At 44.3% G+C, this 19,830-nt stretch overlaps 1 protein-coding gene across 3 annotated transcripts in view; it reads right to left on the bottom strand.

Moving 5' to 3' along the window:
- Positions 1 to 5,458: 5,458 nt before the first annotated feature.
- The window catches only part of TRAPPC9 (trafficking protein particle complex subunit 9), a 264,093-nt gene continuing 249,721 nt past the window's right edge, over positions 5,459 to 19,830 (bottom strand). For all 3 annotated transcript variants that reach the window (XM_081874037.1, XM_081874039.1, XM_081874038.1), the window contains 2 exons: positions 10,535 to 10,758; positions 5,459 to 7,540 (listed from right to left, as the gene is read on the bottom strand). In XM_081874037.1, coding sequence (XP_081730163.1) covers positions 7,361 to 7,540; positions 10,535 to 10,758 — 404 coding nt within the window. In that variant the 3' untranslated portion in view covers positions 5,459 to 7,360. The remainder of the gene's footprint in view (positions 7,541 to 10,534; positions 10,759 to 19,830) is intronic.

The raw sequence follows: 19,830 nt of genomic DNA, 5'->3' as shown, positions 1-19,830 counted from the left end.
GAACCGGAGGGTATTTATTTATTTAAGCTGAGGAATTATTATTCTTATTCACTCAGCCCGCTTTTCTTATACCATCAAGGCAGTCTACAGGTGCACCCCCTCTCTTTGTGCTGAAGTGAATTGATTAACCTCAGCTATTAGCCTACTTTTTTATTCCATTATTAGTAATTTAAAATATACTGATGACAGTTTCTGGCACTCCTTCTCTCAGATGCTGAAGTGCTTAAGCCAGTCTAGAGGGCTAGTATCCCTGCAAATTTCATCCACTCCTGTTCAAAGGGAAAAGAACATTTTCTAAATTCCTCCTAATTTTTGGATAGGATTGAGCTTCATGAAGAGGATCACAGGGTGGTTTACAATCCCAAAACACAAAAAATGCATACCATAGTAACAAACAAAAGCAATAACCCCTACGCACTCACACACACTGAGTTTAAAATGGCATAGATTGTTTAATTGGGCAAAGGCTTGGGAAAAGAAGAATGTTTTTGCCTGGCACCTAAAGATATGTAATGAAGGCACCAGGCAAGTCTCCCTGGGGAGAGCATTCCACAAATGGGAAGCCACTACAGAAAAAGCCCGTTCTCATGTTCCTGCCTTCCAGACATCTCATGGAGGAGGCACATGAAGAAGGGCTGCAGATGATTAATGCAGGGGCTGGGATGGGGAGCACTGGATTGGCTCCACTGGTGCACCCACAAAGTGGGTGCAGGGTGACAAACTTACGAAAAATCCCTCCCCAGCATGGAAGCAGTTCTGATACTCGAAAGGGAGCACATGAAGAGTCAGGGGCAGAGTGGCCTGCAGTCCCTGCAGTAGCTTCCTACTGAATACCACAACAAGCAAGGACACTGTGCTTCACTGGAATCCCTCTGCTCAAAGATTTCTGCAAAGTGATGCTGAGCTTTCAAATTAAGGGCAGTTAATGAAAATGGATCAGCACTAGCTGTTATGTGAGCCTTACTGCATACATTCAATAGGTTCATTAAGATGATGTCTCTGTCTGAGATCTGTGCTCCATCTTGCTATTGGACTCTCTGGTCAGGTACTTTGTGGGTTGACCATAGCATTTGGAATTAGTAATGGTAATAATGCATCTCCAGGCTCTGCTTGCAAGTGTGTTGCTGCACCCACACTTGACAACACACACACACACACACCCCCCGTCAAAAGAAATTTGTATTTTGCTAGAGGGATAAAAATGCATTCCCCTGCAGAATCCCTGAGTTGCATCAAGCTAGAGAGAAAACTGTGCTGCAGAAGCAGATAGTGCTGCGAAATTTCCAATCTCAAGAGTATTGGATGGTGAGCGTTTGGACATCTTCCAAAAGCAGAGGTAGTGCACTGTCAGTCTCAATTAAAGATGCCTTTCCATAAGGAATATGCTTCTACTTTCATAGAATAATATAATAGAATCATAGAATTGTAGAGTTGGAAAGGACCGGAGGGTCATCTAGTCCAAACCCCTACAGCGCAGGAATCTCAAGCATCCATTAAGTAATTCATCAACTACTCGTCTCCCACAGATTTGGCAGAAGACGTCTTGCCAAAAGGTTGTCCAGCCCAGCACTCCAGCAGCCATTATGATACCTCTGAAAACTCACAGTCAAGGTAGGAAGATGGCTTACCCTTTTCCTCCTCTTTGTCACCAACATCGGAGGTATTATTGGTATCCGTCTGTCTCGAGACAATGGGGGCTTCCATGGGGCACAAACCTAGACAGTGTGCGTGGAAGTTCTAGGTTGCACAGATGAAGAAGAAGAGTTTGGATTTGATATCCCGCTTTATCACTACCCTAAGGAGTCTCAAAGCGGCTAACATTCTCCTTTCCCTTCCTCCCCCACAACAAACACTCTGTGAGGTGAGTGAGGCTGAGAGACTCCAGAGAAGTGTGACTGGCCCAAAGTCACCCAGCAGCTGCATGTGGAGGAGGAGACGCGAACCCGGTTCACCAGATTACGAGTCCACCACTCTTAACCACTACACCACACTGGTTATAACAAGACCCTCCTCTCAGCATCGCTGATGTGGTCCAAAGGAAAGCAGAGCAATAAGATTGGCATCACCTTGGCTGCAGGAGTTGCCAGAAGGAGGCGCACAAGGCCCCACACAACCATCTTAGGGGCTCTGTTCTGGATTCATGTAGAGATTTATGTAGAGAAGATATCCCGCAAGGAAGAGGAGGTTTAGGATTCGTTTTCCTTCTTGAGATGGGCTCCCTTCCCAGGTCAACAAGAACCATCTTTCCCCTTACTCCCTCTACAGCATGAGCACAAACTGCCTAGACCCACTATTGGTCTCAATCCGCCAGAGCCTGTCTTTGCATGCAGGTGAATACTGCCTCTAGATATGAAGCCTATGTTTAACTGCTGAGGGACCTACTCCAGGGGATGGGAGGCTGGCCTAGAGCCTGCATGTGGCCATGTAGACATCTATAACTGACCCAGGGGAACCTTCCAAGCCACATACCTTCATATCCTTCCTGGCTAGAATGTGTTCTTCAACTCTGATAAAGCCTCTTCCTTGCCTGGATGGGGGGCAGAGATGGGGGCATGAGTGTGTGCAGCCTAGGTCGCACTTACATTCTTTGCTCTGCTTACTTTTGCTTCTGGCCCCACCCCACCCCTGGCTTTTGAATCCTGCACCCCACCCAAGATTAGCTAGATGGAGTTGTGATGCCTGAGATGCAAAAGGTTTCATTAACCCTAATCTACTCTGTAAGGTTTCCCCCCGCTTTCTTAAATGCATCAAATGTAGCGTTTTTCACTGTATCTTGTGTTAGGAAATGCTATCAGTCATGAAACCTCATGTTGTCACACATAATTAAAAGCTCCTGTGAGACTGAAGCATCCACCTGCTGGAGGTGGTGTCAGAGACCTGCTGTGTGCCGGAATGAATCACTGCTCTGGCCCTGCCACCTTCCACTCAGTCTTCATTAAGGGCAGTTTTCCCCGCTGTCTTACTGCATTAGGTGTGATCGGATAAGTCAATTATTCCCAGCACAATTACCCGCTTCGAGGAGGCTGGACGCCACATCTCTGAACGAATCCCTGTTCAGGGCTTCTCTCTGTCGTGTTGCTTTTTGCTGGGAGCAGAGACTGGCTTGAATTGGGTGTGGTTGGGTCACAGCCAACTCAGGCTTGGGGGAGATAAAATACCGTATTTTTCGCCCCATAGGGCGCACCGCCCCATAGGACGCACCTAGTTTTTTTGGGGGGGGAATAAAGAAAAAAATATTATTTCCCCCCCAGGCGCGGGACTGGCGCGGGGGAAGCCCGAGCTTCCCCCAATCCCAGCCCCGAGAACAGCCTGCTATCCGCAAGCCTAGGGAGGCCAGCAGTAAGTCACGCCGGTCTCCCCAGGCTTCAGAATGCAGGCAGCTCGCCCCAGGACAGCAGGCAGCTCTGTGCAGCCATCGGGAGGCAGGCACGACTTTGCGCCCCGCTCCGGATGGCTGCGCAGAGCTGCGCTCGCCCTGGGACTGCAGGCAGCTCTGCGTTCGCCCCATAGGACGCACACACATTTCCCCATCATTTTTGGAGGGGAAAAAGTGCGTCCTATAGGGCGAAAAATACGGTAGCTCTGGGTTGCGAGTATATGTTCAATCCCCAGCAACTACTCTGGTCAAAACCACCAGGCAGCAGGTAATGGAAAAGGCCTCTGCGTGAAACTCCTGGGAGCTACCAATCAGACAAAAGAACACTGGGTCAGACAGACAAGTTTAAGATAGCTTCCTATGTTCCTCAGTCCCTGAAGATGACAAACACCCATCTAAGGGCATAAAGTCATTCTCAGCATCTAAAAACTGGCTTCTGAGGCCAACGAAGACATTACAAAATAAATAATTATTTTTTAAAAAGGTGCTATGTACGCTCTAAACTCCAGTTAAATATTTAAACGAGGCCAAAACATTGCCAGATATGTCCCCAGCTGCCCTGCATGTGACGCGGCTAATCAAATTTCCCAGATTTGGCCACTAACATCTGTTTGTTTTGTGATCTGCATCTGATACTCCCACAAATGGCTGCGCTTCTTGCTGCCTTCAAAGCAGGAGGGTGATGTCAATTTTTCAATCAGCAGAGGCTAGTTAAAAAGCAATAATGATGATGGCTGACACATTTCCATTAATGTACAAGATGTACACAGAGATAGATCACAGGGCTGCAGCTGCCAGAATAGTACAATGTGGCCCAAGGGGCCTGCAGCGAGAGGAACTGGAAAACAATACTCTTTATCGCATTTTCAGGCTGCTTCGTAGTCTCAGGAGGGCCAGGGCACCTTTAAAACGGACCCAACAACATACAATACCATAAATAAGAGCAGCTATTAAAACACTGTATAAGGAGATGGAATGTGTTTGTTAGCGAAGGACCACACCTGGCTGAAGACCAGCTTCCATACTACTTTCCCATTAGATGCCATCTTGGTGGCCAGAATACCACCCTGGCTCCTCTGACTCTTTTGTGCTGCTCTCATTCATCTTCATAGGGCTTCCCCAGGAAACTCTGCGCCCATGGATCAGATCTGTCTCTTGCATTCTGCTGCCCTTAACAACCACCAGTGGATATTCATTCATCTGACCTCATGGTAAGGTCTCCAACCCAGAACAAGGGTCCTGCACAAATTTGCACTCATGCCTTCCGAAGTTTCATGCTCACGCCTTTCACATTGCTCCTGCATTGCCGAGGTCTTTATTCTTTCATCCCATATACCTGCTATCTCAACCTTAAAGGTAAAGGGACCCCTGACCACTAGGTCCAGCCATGACCGACTCTGGGGTTGCAGTGCTCATCTTGTTTTATTGGCCGAGGGAGCCAGTGTACAGCTTCCGGGTCATGTGGCCAGCATGACTAAGCCGCTTCTGGTGAACCAGAGCAGTGCACAGAAATGCTGTTTACCTTCCCGCTGGAGCGGTACCTATTTATCTACTTGCAATTTGACATGATTTCGAACTGCTAGGTTGGCAGGAGCAGGGACCGAGCAACGGGAGCTCACCCCATTGTGGAGATTCGAACTGCCAAACTTCTGATCGGCAAGTCCTAGGCTCTGTGGTTTAACCCACAGCGCCACCCCCGTCCCTCTAACCTTAAGCTTAGCCAAATCTGTGTGCAGCCATGTTTGCTTGCATTCTTACCACATATCCCAGGGCTTCTCTCCCCCTCTTCCTCCTCCTTTGTTTTTAGACTATAAGCTCCTTAAAGCAGGAAACATTTCCTATAAAGACATGGTGGTGATTGTCGCTTTTAAAAAAAACCTATTGGTCCATATGCATCTACTGTTTTCTTTATCATTTAACAAGCCCAATTTGGCTAGATAAAATAGAGTGAAATTGAATTCCAGACCGAGGGGTAATTTGATACTGTTCTGTTAAGGCACAAGGTGATAACAGCAGCCGAGGTGTCACATAATTACAAGCAGTAAAACCACAGTGGAAAATCATACACAGTGGAGGGAGGCAGATGGACAAATATTTATTTGGCAAGTTCAACTTAACATACGATTTGAGTTTCACCAGCATATATCAGCATATACACACAACGGACCAAATTCTGCTTTCGGTTTGTAACAGTTTTAAAACCAAAGAATGGTTTAACTCATCTAACTGGGGTTTACAGTTGATTTACAGGTGAAAGTTGGCCCATTACAGATTTGGAGGGGGGAAATCTGCCTACGTTTCCAGAAAAGGAGAAAGACCAGGAAAACAGTCTGCATTTAAACTCTATTGCAAGTGAAATTGTGGAATCTAATATGTTAATGGCTCAGAGATTAAGTGCAGCTGGGGTTACACCAGCTTCCTTCGGAATACAGATCTGTGAAATAACGCAATAGGAAATGTACTTCTGGCCAGAAACTTAACAATCTTCAGCGTTGCAAAGTTACCCTTTCTCACTCGGGAGCATGCAAGCAGGCAAACTGAGAGAGTGCCAAAGCAGATAATCCATTAAAGTTAACAAGGGGGAGGTTAGATCCTGCATTTCTGTAATGGAACAGACTTCAAAAGTCACCTTGCACAGAGTGGCATCTATTAGGAAGCAGATGTTGCCAGAGAGCAGCAGCGGAATGGACTGCAATCTGGAGAGAATGCATACACCCGCAGTTCAGAGCCGACACGTGCTGTTTCACAGGTATTATGGAAGAGTTCAGAAACGGAAGAGCAAAGATGATACAGAAATATTAGGCCATTTGTAAATGTTATCGGGCGCAATCAGGATAAGTGATCAGGATTAGTAGACGAGAGAGCACAATATTTTCTGGCCATCCAAGGCAAGGAGTAGGAGAAAGCCTGCTATTACACATCTGGCAACACGATGAAGAAAGCACAAAGTCACTTCTCTGGCTATTGGGTTAATGCTTCCTAGAAGGATAGACAGACATCCTGAAATGAAGGCCAGTGCAGGGATTTTCAGCAGGCGATGTCTCTAGTTTCCCACTAGTCAGGCAACCTCTAAACAAAAGTGCACTGTCCTAATTTCTTGCCCCAGGAGTCCAGAGCACTGTGAGTTGATGCCAGATCAAAAGCTACATCGCATGAAAATGCGCACTTAGGGAACAAGGTGGTGTGAGGAGAAAGAGAGTCTTCATGCAAATACCTGTGTCACTTGCTTAGAAGCAATTCCTCTACCAAAAAAAGAGTTATCCTTGCGATGCTGCCATTTAACATATGTGATTAACACCATTTTGAATTAATTCAGATCCCAATGTGCATATGACGAAGCCAACAGGAATTTACTTTCTGCTTTCTAATAACCAGCACACTCCGCGGTTGAAATATGAAGCACTTTTTTATGAAGCGTTTTCTGCGGTTGGTGTGGGTTTCATATTGCAAATGTGATCCTGCTGATTAGACCAAAGTTTGCAGGTCAAAGGAGTTTGCATTACAAGCCTGCATTTCCGGTATATTTGAAAGTTTCTATAATATTGCTGAAAATTCAAGGAAGCGGCTTTAGGAATTCTGCCCATATTGCAAGAATGTATTGGATGTCCCCTATCTAGACAAGCATTAATATACTAGCCGTTAGTCCATTTTAAGTCTGCATCTTAAAAACTGATTGCTAAAGCCCAATGCTGCATTTCAGCAACAATGTAAGATCTTTGGGGGAAAGAGAAAGGAATGTTATTCTGTAAGAATCATACACAAATAAGGAAAAATTATGTTCCCTAGTATACTCATTCACTTCTTCTCAAATCAGCAGAACGAGCTTCCAATAACTACCAGCTAATTGTGGGAAGTATTTGAATGCATTTCACGGGGAGGGAGAGAAATGAAAACATCAGACTGGAAAGCAACAAACTAAGGTCAAGTGGAGGCAACGCCCAGCCTTCCTGAGCATGGCGACTAATGCAGTTTTATATGGTACATTTACATCTTAGTTTGGATCACGGGCTGCGCAGCACGGATGTGAACGCTGGGCAGGCAAAACCACGAGAGGGGAAGCTCCCTGCTGGAGTTGTCTTCATGGAACTGGATGTTCAAGTAGAAATCGCCCGTGTACAGAAAGAGTAGGGCTCCAATACACACCGAATTTTCTGTTGGCTTAACCTGCAAGAGATGGGAGGGAGGGAGTTATTTTAGTAGAATATTCATTATTTGTATGCTGCAGATCAATAGTTAGAATCATAGGATTGTAGAGTTGGAAGGGACCCTCAGGGTAATCAAGTAAATCATACAGGAGAGAAGTCATCCGATCTCTGCTTAAAAACCTGAGTGCCTGTCATTAGGAAGTGAAATGGGGTCACCTAAAGGCAGAAAATTCTACTTTCTTGGTGGGGACTCCTTATGTATTAATAACATATAAGATGGTGAATTAAAGGAAACCAATCATTTTGAAAAACCCCTAAATGGCCTATGAAACTCCAGGTTTCCAAAATGTCAAGGTGTTTTTTCTTTTGTGAGTGGGGGTGGGAGATGACAAAACTGGAGGTGGGGTGAGAAACAAGAGGGAACTGGCCTGCTCAATGAACCTGCATTTGGGAGGAGAAGAGGGTTGACCGGGTGTTCGTGTGTGTGAACTTTGCTGCAGTTTATGGGGATGTATCCTGGAGTGAATAAAGATTCACCACAAAACTTTGTCATGGGTCCTATTTGTTCTTCCAAAATTCAGATGGATCACTGAAACCAAGCTCTGGTGTCCCTCTATTATTATAGATCCGAATGAAACTACAAGTCTGGAGAATATCAATGGTAAAAATGGGGATGCTTTGAAAGATGAGTTGCCGGTTGTTACAGACGGGATGAAAGCCGTGAAGAATTGCACTGGCTTGCTTGCTTTTAAATTGGCAAGCGTCCGGTCTGGTGTAACATATTACTGGGGGGGGGGGATATTGGCACAAAGTGAAAGGGTTATTACTAAAGTAGCTGGATTTAGGCAGCCCAGAGAATGCCAAAGGGAACATCAATCAAGGTAAAAGTGGGGGTTTGGGGGGGGAGAACTGGGCTCTTTCATAGCTTTGATTCTGGAACAAAGAGCAGCAGTAGGCAAACAAGTGATTAAGCCATGAAGTCCCAAATTATTTTGTCAGGGTCACCCAGATATAGAACTTGAAGAATCCAGATAGTAGAAACCGGAGAGCTATGCATCCTCTGCCTTTGGTGGCTGTTTTAGATATAGTTTAAGCAACCACCTGAGACAAAATCAGCTTAGCTTTTGGTCTAGCAATATTCCGTAAAGAGGTTTGGTTTGGATTTCCCTGACTGCTCTCTAAGGGCCTTTCGTTTATTACATCACACAGACCCAGGTTTGCTAATGAAAGCACACTCAACAAGAAGCACAGCCAATCTCGGCTTCCTAATGAGTCCGTGTGCATGAGATACATCTTTTCAAATACAAGGTTAACTTCACTCGCAGTTCGGATTTGCATTTCTAATGTGAAAAGAGCACTTAAGTGCACAGTGGAGATGGTTTCACAGAGATAAAATGTGTGACTCTGCTCCAATTCATCTTTTCTTCACCTCCTTTCAGAGGGTTAGTTTCCAGTTTCCAGCAGTGGCTGCCATAACAATATAACAAGAGCCACTACATTCACCCAGTCAATGTGCAGGCAGCTGAAATCACCCATTAATGCAACATTCTCTCCTTCAGTTACTGCCTTGATGTCTTTCTTCATCTCTAGGGTTTGGGATGAGAGCAGCATCCATCACAATTCTGTGCATGTGTATATTCCTCTGCTCTGTCTATATTACAGAGCTCATATCCAAGGATAACTGTATTTCCCTGGTTCTCACTGTTCCACTATTCTTCTTAGAAGTTTTATGTTCTCTTTTAGCACCAAGCACTCAAATTCCTCTATTACAGGTTGGAGGCTTATGGAATTAGCAGGTAAACACCAGAACACTGTGTTCCTTTCTCTTTGTGGAGCAATTTTTCTTATGGCACTCTGGCCCCTTCAAACAGTTCTCACTTGTTTTCGTAGGCTCATTGCCAAATTCTACTGTATCTCCAACTTGGACATTTACTTAATGGTGGAGGCACCCCAAAGGGAATGATCCCTGCTTCCTCAAGGCTTTCTTCAAGAAATCAGCTGAAAAGCTGCTCTGCAATTATGATGGTGGTGGTGGTGATGTTGCTAGCACTCCAATTCAATTGCAATTCATGTCAGAGAGGAAAATCGAACTTGGCTTAACTTGTACAGTTCAAACCACTCATCAAAGTGCACAAACATTTCCTTCCACAAGTGCTTCCCATAAGTACTTTGAGGAAGGAGGTCACCACTTGCCACTTTGCAACCTCTTTCCCATGTGTGGACCAGGAGTCAAGCACGTTCGTGTAACTGGATGAGACTGGATAGCTCAGTCGGTAGAGCACAAGACTTAATCCCAGGTTTGTGGGTTCGGGGCTCACGTTGGTTGGAAGACTGCTGCATTGCACGGGGGTTGGACTAGATTAACCCAAGGCCCCTTCCAATTCTACGATTCTATGATTCAGCAGGGGACCATGCATAAAACAGTAAATTCTAAACTGAAAGGTAGAATGCTATAGGATTTTCTTAAGTACAGTGGTACCTCGGGTTACAGACGCTTCAGGTTACAGACACTTCAGGTTACAGACTCTGCTAACCCATAAATAGTACCTCGGGTTTAGAACTTTGCTTCAAGATGGGCCTGTACAGGGGCCTATGCTGTACAGTGGTACCTCAGGTTAAGTACTTAATTCATTCCGGAGGTCCGTACTTAACCTGAAACCGTTCTTAACCTGAAGCACCACTTTAGCTAATGGGGCCTCCTGCTGCCGCCGTGCTGCTGCATGATTTCTGTTCTCATCGTGAAGCAAAGTACTTAACCTGAGGCAATATTTCTGTAACCTGAAGCGTATGTAACCTGAATGAGGTGTATGTAACCTGAGGTACCACTGTATCTGTTTTAGCATAAGCTCTGGGATACCCTCTAGGAAGCAGATATATCCAGCACTGAAGTCTACTTCTTGATCTATGATGCAATGGATGAGGTATGCCAAGATACCTTTCACAGAAAACCCGTGCTTATCTTTTCAACATTCTAACGTGGAACCAGACAGCGTATGGTCATTTATGGATTTACCGTATCAATATATAGGGTGTTGGATCCAACGAAAGTGATGCCATCTTGGAGGTCGTAGTTGTGGACGCCATTTTGGTAATCTTGGTAGGGGATCACCGTGAGCGAGAAGGGGCCTACGCTGCGCTTGCTCCAGTTGGTCAGCTTCACTTCCAGCTTCACCGTGTCCCCAACTGTGCAATCTGCTACAACATCGCAGTCACAGAGCTTTCCCTCCACCGACACATCTGTGAAGCAAAGACCCAAAATGACAAACTCAATAAGTTGTGCTTCAGGAACTTTGAATCCTTATCGGTCTCACTGCACCAAAATAAACCAACTAAAATTGGAAAGTTCACACGCCGGAACCACATCTACCCAGCAATGTATAAAACATTTTTCTATACTGTGTAAACATTGACCTTTATCATCCTTTATCATGACTTTCAACACCTTGTGATTATGTTTGGGAGAAGACGCATGATGACTAATGAGTTTTGAATTATTGGTTCTAGAACTAACATACTGGACATTTGGGCAATGCCAAGAATAAACCACCAGATTTTCAGGGTGACTTTTAGGAGCAGAGTATGTGAAGCCAAATTTGCAATGTAACACATATATTCACCAGTACCCACTAAGCAAAAGAAAACAGCTTTCTAAATGCTACTATACTAAGAAAAGCTTGCCTAGGTTTTTTTTTCCCCAGCACACACTCAGTCTGTTTTCCATTTTTTTACTCTGCAGTATGAGTGGGAAGATGGAAGCATGCTTCTAAGGTACTGGAATATCTTTTATCACTACCCTACTCACTAGCAGCTGTCTTCGCGAAGTCACACACATCTCTGGAAAAGAGACTGAAAGTGACGTTTCTCCCACTTTGCACATGGTTCACGTTCAGGAGAGGAGTCACATAGATATCACACAGAATCATAGAGTTGGAAGGGGCCCTGAGAAACATCCAGCCCACCCCTTGCCAGGCAAGTATGTGCAACTGTCTCTTACGGGGATTGAACCTGTGACCTTGGGGTTATCAGCACCACACCAACTGAGCTATCCAGCTAGTACCTGTTTTCAGCATCCCAAAAATAAAGTATTTTTAAACAAATAAATAAAATATAATATAAAAAACCAGCTACCATCCCATCCTAGATCTCTGTGCACTCTCTCCAAATGTCACAAAGCTGCATTTCTACATACTTTTGAAATGTTTCCTCTTGTGAAATGTATCACAGTGCCAAATGAGAAGTAATATAGCAGATCTGTGACCAGGACCTTGTAGACTTCCCATGGGCATTTGGTTATTCACTGTGGGAACAGAATGTTGGACTAGGTGGACAACAATGTTCTTGCTAGTGCCAAACAACTGAAAATGGCATTCAGAATCGACAATGGACTATTGATTTTAGAATGAATGGATTTTAGAATGTTGTGTTACTTTTATTGTTGCTCTGAGACCGGCTTTGGCTGGGGAGGGCAGGATATAAATAAATAAATAAATTATTATTATTATTATTATTATTATTATTATTATTATTATTAAACCATTATTGAAAGCTAACCAGTCAGGTGGCCCATACAACCTGCACTCCAACAATGATGAACGAAACATAACTTTCCCTTTTCTTCTGTTGGTACCCAACATCACAACACACGCAACTGTTCTAAGCATCCTTCCTCCATAGCCAATTAAACTATAAAGGTCACAAGACAGTAACCTCTAATCAAACCAATTTATTTCATATTCTTCACAGCCAATTAGACTGATTGATTTAGGGCGTGTATGTGCAGAAGCACTAATTATTTCCTGAACTCAGCCGCAGTACTAGCCACCTATAAAAGTGTAAAGACAGTGGTTCCTGTCAAATGATCAAAGTATGTTTGCACAAGCCTATGCGGGTAGCAGAACATTATGGTAAGGCAACATCAAAAGTATTTCAAAGTTTCATTCTTCCCTTGACACAGAAAAAAACCCATTACACCACATGGACCTGTTTTCATATTTTTCAGCAGCAAATGGAAGAGAGAGCTTCGTGCACAGAGTCCAGTTGGTGTCGTTGCTACTTGCTAACACAGATGGCATATAAAAGCTGAAATTACTCTTGGTGTTGCTTTGGGAGTAAATCACTGTTGGCTCTAACATGCAGAAGCTCTACATCTTTGGTACAGCAGCCAAATGGTGAGTGCTATATTCATCTTGCTCGGATTCAGATATGTTTAAAAAAAATGACCGTTAGCATTTCAGAAAACGAGAAGAAAGTGAAGTTGAGCATCACTGCAGAAAGTCAAATCAGAAGGGGAGGAACACAACAGATATGACTGCCTTTCACAGGAGGAAGAGTTGTGTGCAGCAGAGCACCATCAATGGACTGAACTGCACTGTCAAAAGAGCGAACCAGCAGTAAATCGCACTGTTCAAAGTTGGAGTTAACCCTTTATTAGGAAAAAGACGATATTCACAAACTTGGCTGAGTGTCAAGGCTAATGAAGACAGCAGCTCATCCCTGGTAGGTCTGGCCCCCTGAATCAGTTGCCAAGAGACTTTCTAAGTCCCTTCCCTTCCTCTCCAGGGCTTTCCCCAAGCAATTGTAGACTATGCCTGCGTGCAGCCAAGCTCTCTTCTGCCCTTTTCATGCCTCTGCTGGTTCTGGGAGAGAAGTGGCAGAGGGGAGCTTGTCATAGCAGGAGGGGAAGACACCAATGACTCTTCACCAGCTTGACTCATCTGTGCTTCTTGGCCTCCCTCATCCCACTCTCTTGCTTTAGCTTCAGCCTCTGATTCTGGACTTCTCTCTACCATAGACACTCCCTGCTCACTAAGCCCTGTTACCTCTTCAGCTGCCAACACCTCTTCTTCCCTGTCTTCTCCCTCTGCCCAATTATCATTGTGCCGCCACCACTCTCTGGGCTCTGAGTCTTCTTCTCTTGGTGGCAGGGGCTGAGGAAGGGGGGGTGCGGTGGGGGAGAACCGCCCCGGGCATCTTCGCTGAGCGGCTGACATTTGGCGTGCTGCCCGCCTGTGACTCCCAAGCCTACCCAGAGCCGTTGGAGGAAGGGGGCATCTGCTCCGCTTTGCCAGCAGCATTCCCCCTTCCCCCTTTGTTTTGACAGTGGGGGGAGGCTTGGGAGTCATGGACGGCGCACCGAATGTCCACCATCGGAGGCTCCCTCTGCCCCTGTGGGCTGCTCGCTCTGCCCCTGGCTGCAGGGCGTGCGTGCTGTTCCATGCACCCGAGCAGCTATCGCACATCTGGGAGGGAACCCTCCGTGCCCCTCGGGAGCACGCCCCCCACTTGGAAGCGCGCCCGCCCTGGGCAGCGCAGGCATATGCTCCACCACTGCTTGGCGGTTCCTCGGCTGGTTCTCCCCACTATTCCTCTGCGTCCAACCAGCCCATGACCTGCACAATGTGTTTATTCTCTGGCCTTCAACCTGAACCCGTGGAGAAAGATTGTGTCTGCCTTCATGTTTCACACCGTGCACAATCATTTCTCAGATCAGGCCACCTCTACACACTGAATGACTTGTTGTTGTTTAGTCGTTTAGTCATGTCCGACTCTTCGTGACCCCAAGGACCAGAGCATGCCAGGCACTCCTGTCTTCCACTGCCTCCCACAGTTTGGTCAAATTCATGCTGGTAGCCTCGAGAACACTATCCAACCATCTCATCCTCTGTCGCCCCCTTCTCCTTGCGCCCTCAATCTTTCCCAACATCAGGGTCTTTTCCAGGGAGTCTTCTCTTCTCATAAGGTGGCCAAAGTATTGGAGCCTCAGCTTCACAATCTGTCCTTCCAGTGAGCACTCAAGGCTGATTTCCTTAAGAATGGATGCATGTGATCTTCTTGCAGTCCATGGGACTCTCAAGAGTCTCCTCCAGCACCAGAATTCAAAGGCATCCATTCTTTGGCGATCAGCCTTCTTAATGGTCCAGCTCTCACTTCCATACATCACTACTGGGAAATCCATGGCTTTAACTATACGGACCTTTGTTGGCAAGGTGATGTCTCTGCTTTTTAAGATGCTGTCTAATGACTATACTGAATGACTATAAACACTTAAATGGGCCCAAGAACTGCTGAAGGCAGAAACGGCATTTCACTGAGGCCAGGCCTGTCAATGGCTCTTTGCCATGATAGCTGAATGGGACCTCCAGGTTCAGAGATAGTATGGCAACCTTTGAAAACCATGTGCTGAGGAGGGTTGTTGTTTTCATGCTCTCCTGAGGGGCTTCCTGAAGCTTCTAGTTCATGGGTAGGCAAACTAAGGCCCGGGAGCCAGAGCCGGCCCAATCGCCTTCTAAATCCGGCCAGCGGATGGTCTGGGAATCAGCGTGTTTTTACATGAGTAGAATGTGTCCTTTTATTTAAAATGCACCTCTAGGTTATTTGTGGGGCATAGGAATTCATTCATTTTTTTCCAAAATATAGTCCGGCCCCACACAAGGTCTGAGAGACAGTGGACTGGCCCCCTGCTGAAAAAGTTTGCTGACCCCTGAATCTAGTTGTTCATTGTTGGGAAGAGGATGTTGGGATACATAGGCCAGGGGTGGGAAAACCTTTCTGGGACCTCATGCTAGCAGCCTGCACACACTGTACACACCTACGTAATGCACACACAAATTCAAGACTCTCTCATCCTATGTACCAATTAGGTGTTCATGATACTGCAGCTGGACAGAGGGAGAGGGTTCAATCGCATTACATTTTTACTGTAATCTTGAACATATACAGGAGTAAGCCTTTAAATCTTACTAAGAATCATGCCTACTGACAGCTATTTGCTCTCCTCTCCACTGAAATATAAAATCAAAACCGATACTCACAGTGCATTGTAGAACCCTGCTGGTGTTAAGTGCCAACTTCTAGTAATTATAGCGACAACATTATGCTGCTATTTCTAATGCGGCTTTATTATTAAGGAAGACCCCTTGCTTAAAAATAACAGCAAAGCAACAGGTATATCTAGGTGAGATGAATCACATGTATGGATAAAAAAAAGCTGTGAAATGTTTAAACAAGTGTTTCACTGCCATTATCGGCTCCTGTGTAGTGAGTTGTAAGAGCACACATTAAGATCTACAATGACACCAGCTGTGCTTGCCATTTTATTAGCTGCTAACTGGCACAGGTTAGAAAAGTGACCTCAACCTTCTTTCTTTCTTTCTTTCTTTCTTTCTTTCTTTCTTTCTTTCTTTCTTTCTTTCTTTCTTTCTTTCCCTCCCTCCCTCCCTCCCTCCCTCCCTCCCTCCCTCCCTCCCTCCCTTCCTTCCTCTTTGCTTACAATTCATCCTGAACAGAACATGGGGGAAATTCTTAGGGCCATGAGTAGAAATAAATTAGATACTGGGTGACTACGTTTATGCCCAATTCAATTTTCCAAACATCTGGGGAAAGACGAGGGATTAAGAAAAATACTGCCCCACTGCAAACTAATGCAGCGTACAAATCAAGCTGGGTTTTTTCCTTCCTGGATGTTTAAATTAGGCAAGTACCTTGTCTCTCCTTTGTGTATTCTTTGTGAAGTCGGAAGCAGTTCCTGGCAGTTCTTGTTTCAGCTGGACTAGTCATGTTTGATAGAAGTGCTCTGGGCTATGGGTCCCCCCACAAAAGAACCTTCCAAAGGCATTTTGAACACTGCTTATGCAATTTGTGCACCAGATACCCCAAAATATGCCCTATGCTCCTTGAGCCCCCCTGCATAAATCATTTCCCTCAATTTTTCCAAACAGGCGGCCACTTTTACTTGCACACATAACTGTAATTTCATGACAGTCAAGTTTCCTAGTTACTGAACATGCACGTGCTTTTGCTTTAAATCTGCTGTATGTGTTTCACGTCAGTTTCATCATCCTTATAGCTAGAATTCAAGCTTTGAGAGAAAGACCAGTGTGTTTGCTAGAGATAAAAAGAGAAAACATATAGACAAAACCATAACAAGAGCAGTCATATTAAGGTGGCAAAGGTTCCGAGTAGAGATATTTAAATACATTAAGCTCAATTGCCAAAAATGAGCTTTGGTCCACAAAACCGACTCTTTACAATCTTGGAATGCATGATCCAAGGGTATAAATACTTATGGCACACACCTCTAAAGTTCAATGCCTTCACAGTCTGAGACAAGAGAAGATGAAGTCAGTGCACTTTATTTTTTAATTTTTTTTATTCAAAACTATAAATCAAGGGGGAAACTGGTGTGTGTGTGTGTTAAGTGTTGCACACAAAGCTACAATAATATTGTACTTTAGAAAAAACACCAATACTAATTTGTAGAACAGCCCAGTGCTTTTCATAATCCTTTCAAGCAGCCTAATTTCTGGCAAACTTCCCATGCATGAAAACAAATGTTTTTACATTTAATTAGTGCCATCTTGCTTCCTTTCAAAATTGAGCAAGCCGGCAAGCCAGCCCAAATGGTGTTCCAGCGAGAGTTAAGTACCAAATTTCCTGTGGTAGCTGAGTGCATTTGTATATCTTACTGACTGTATGCAGTGTTAGATTTATTATTGCATTTTTCTCCCATCTTTCCTCTGAGAGGAGTGAATGAAATTGCTGACCTTCTAACAAAAATAGATAACTAGTGCCTCAGATCAGCCTCCATACCTGAGGACTGGAAAGTAGCCAACGTAACACCATTTTTTTTTTAAAAAAAAAAGGCTCCAGGGTAGATCCTGAAAATAACAGGCCAGCTAGTTCAACTCAAGAAAACTGGTGGAAAGTATTGTTAAATATAAAATAACCAAGCATATGGAAGAACAAGCCTTGCTAAAGCAGCATGGCTTCTGCAAACAAGTCCTGGTTCGTAAACCTTTTAGAGTTCTTTGAGAGTGTCGACAAGATATGGTTAGAGGTGATCCAGCTGACACAGTGTACTTGGACTTTTGAAAAACTTTTGACAAGGCACCTCACCATTCTGAGTAAGCTTAGCAGTCATGGAATAAGAAGAGAGGTCTTCTTGCGGATCACAAACTGGTTAAGTAGAAGGAAGCAGAAAGTAGGAATAAATGGACAGTTCTCCAACTGGAGGAATATAGAAAGTGGACCCCCCCCCCAAGACTGATATTCAGATCAGTGCTTTCTAACTTGTTCATAAAGTATCTAGAGTTAAGGGTAAGCTGTGACACAACAATCAACAGCATCCATACTCTGCCTATTGGAAGAGCTGGATGTCCCCCCTTTCACAAGCGGAAGAATACCATCAACTCTCAGGCATGTAGTAAAGCTCCAGGACAGGACAGAATCACAACAGAAGTGCTGGAACTGCTCTTGCAGTGTTGGGAACAAAGATCCCTACCACAAGACACTGCTCAACAAATAGGATGCCCACCAAAGCTTCACAAGATGATTGTGTCCTTCCACAAGAACATGAATGGCATCGTCCAATTATGACGGCTCATCCTCAGACGCCTTCCCTATAATGAATGGTGTGAAACCGGGCTGTGTTCTCGCTCCACCTCTCTTTGGCATATTCCTGGTTCTCTCATAACACCCATATAACACCAGTCTTCAAAGACCTACATTGGCTCCCAGTACGTTTCCTTTAACGTGCTGACCTTTAAAGCCCTAAACAGCCTCGGCCCAGTATACCTGAAGGAGCATCTGCACCCCCATCATTCTGCCCAGATGCTGAGGTCCAGCGCTGAGGGCCTTCTGGAGGTTCCCTCACTGCAAGAAGTGAGGTTACAGGGAATCAGGCAGAGGGCCTTCTTTGCAGTGGCGCCCACCCTGTGGAACGCCCTCCCATCAGATGTCAAAGAGATAAACAACTGCTTGACATTTAGAAGACATCTGAAGACAGCCCTGTTCAGGGAAGTTTCAGGGAAGTTTTAATGTATTTTTAATCTTTGTTGAAAGCCGCCCAGAGTGGCTGGGGAAACCCAGCCAGATGGGCAGGGTACAAATAAATTATTATTATTATTATTATTATTATTATTATTATTATTATTATTATTTGCATTTAGCTTGAATGAAGATGGTGTGTACTTTCGTTCAAGGAGTGAGTGGGGATTTGACCCTAAATTTGTCAGACTATTGAAAAATATTTATGACATTACATCTGCTACAATCAGGATAAATAATGCAGATTCACACAAAAATGTCAGCTTAGCCTCAGGACTAAACAGGTTTCCTTTCCCATTATCACTTTTATGATTTGCTTTAATTGTAGAACCCCTGGCAATGAGATTATGCCAAATTCTGACAGTAATGGGTGGAACTATTGTCTGGCTATAAACTGTAACAAGTATCCCACACACACCCCTCGAAAAAAGTTATAATGTGGAATGCAATTTAGTTAACGCGCCCTTAACATAAGGACATGACTGCAGTCCTTATTGACATTTAAAGTTTTTTGGGGGGTTTAAAAAAATGGATTTCTACTCAAACTTCAAGGCAAAATATATTGGGCTCTCGCCACGAGACAGAGTGACTCCACATTGCATATGCATGGATCCAAGGACAATTGTGGTTTACAATTTTCACGGAAAGGTCAGGCAGTACATTATGGTTAATAATCCCCCCCTCTCTCTCAAAGTGCCCTTTCACATATATTGAATTTATTTCATAAATTTATATGCCTCCCTTCAAATTAATGCAAACAAACAAGCTGGCTTTCCACGTAAAATAGCAGAACGCTCCAAGGGTTGTTCTTTTTTTTAGCCCTCCCTCCAGACAAATTCTATGGAAATTCATAGAATCATAGAAGAGTAGAGCTGGAAGGGACCCTATTATTATTAATAATAATAATAATAATAATAATAATAATAATAATAATTTATTTATATCCCGCCCTCCCCAGCCGAAGCCGGGCTCAGGGCAGCTAACAACAATAAAATAGTACAAAATTCTAAAATCATTCATTATATATCAAAAATCCATGGCACATGGCCATCCATCCTCTGCTTAAAAACCTCCAATTTCTATTAAGTATAGTTTCTGGTCTTGGTTCTGCACTGGGATTCCATGCTACAGCGAGTCTATAGAGTTGGAAAATCCTATCTTATTAAGATTATCACTGTAAGTGTTCTCTGCCGCTATTAATTATGTGCTTGGTACAAAGAAAGAAAGGAAAAGTCTATTTCAAAAGCCTGGTTTTGCTGTTTTAACTTGTTCACTTGGATTCCATTAGCTTCCTTTCATTCATCAGTTCACATTTAATTCCCCAATCTATCCTTGGCAAAGTGTTGATCAGTGTTCGCTTTTGGAGCAATTCAATCTCTTGACTGTTGTAGAGGTTTGGATAACGTACAGCTTTCTTCAATTAAATCTTCGCACTGGGTGATGTTCACTGGAAAGAAAAATGCTTAGCTCCCTGGGCTTTGAGGG

The sequence above is a fragment of the Podarcis erhardii genome (genome assembly GCF_964252035.2).
Source record: "Podarcis erhardii genome assembly, chromosome: 8".
NCBI classification, from domain to species: domain Eukaryota; kingdom Metazoa; phylum Chordata; class Lepidosauria; order Squamata; family Lacertidae; genus Podarcis; species Podarcis erhardii.
This window is presented reverse-complemented; position numbering and strand designations above follow the sequence as displayed.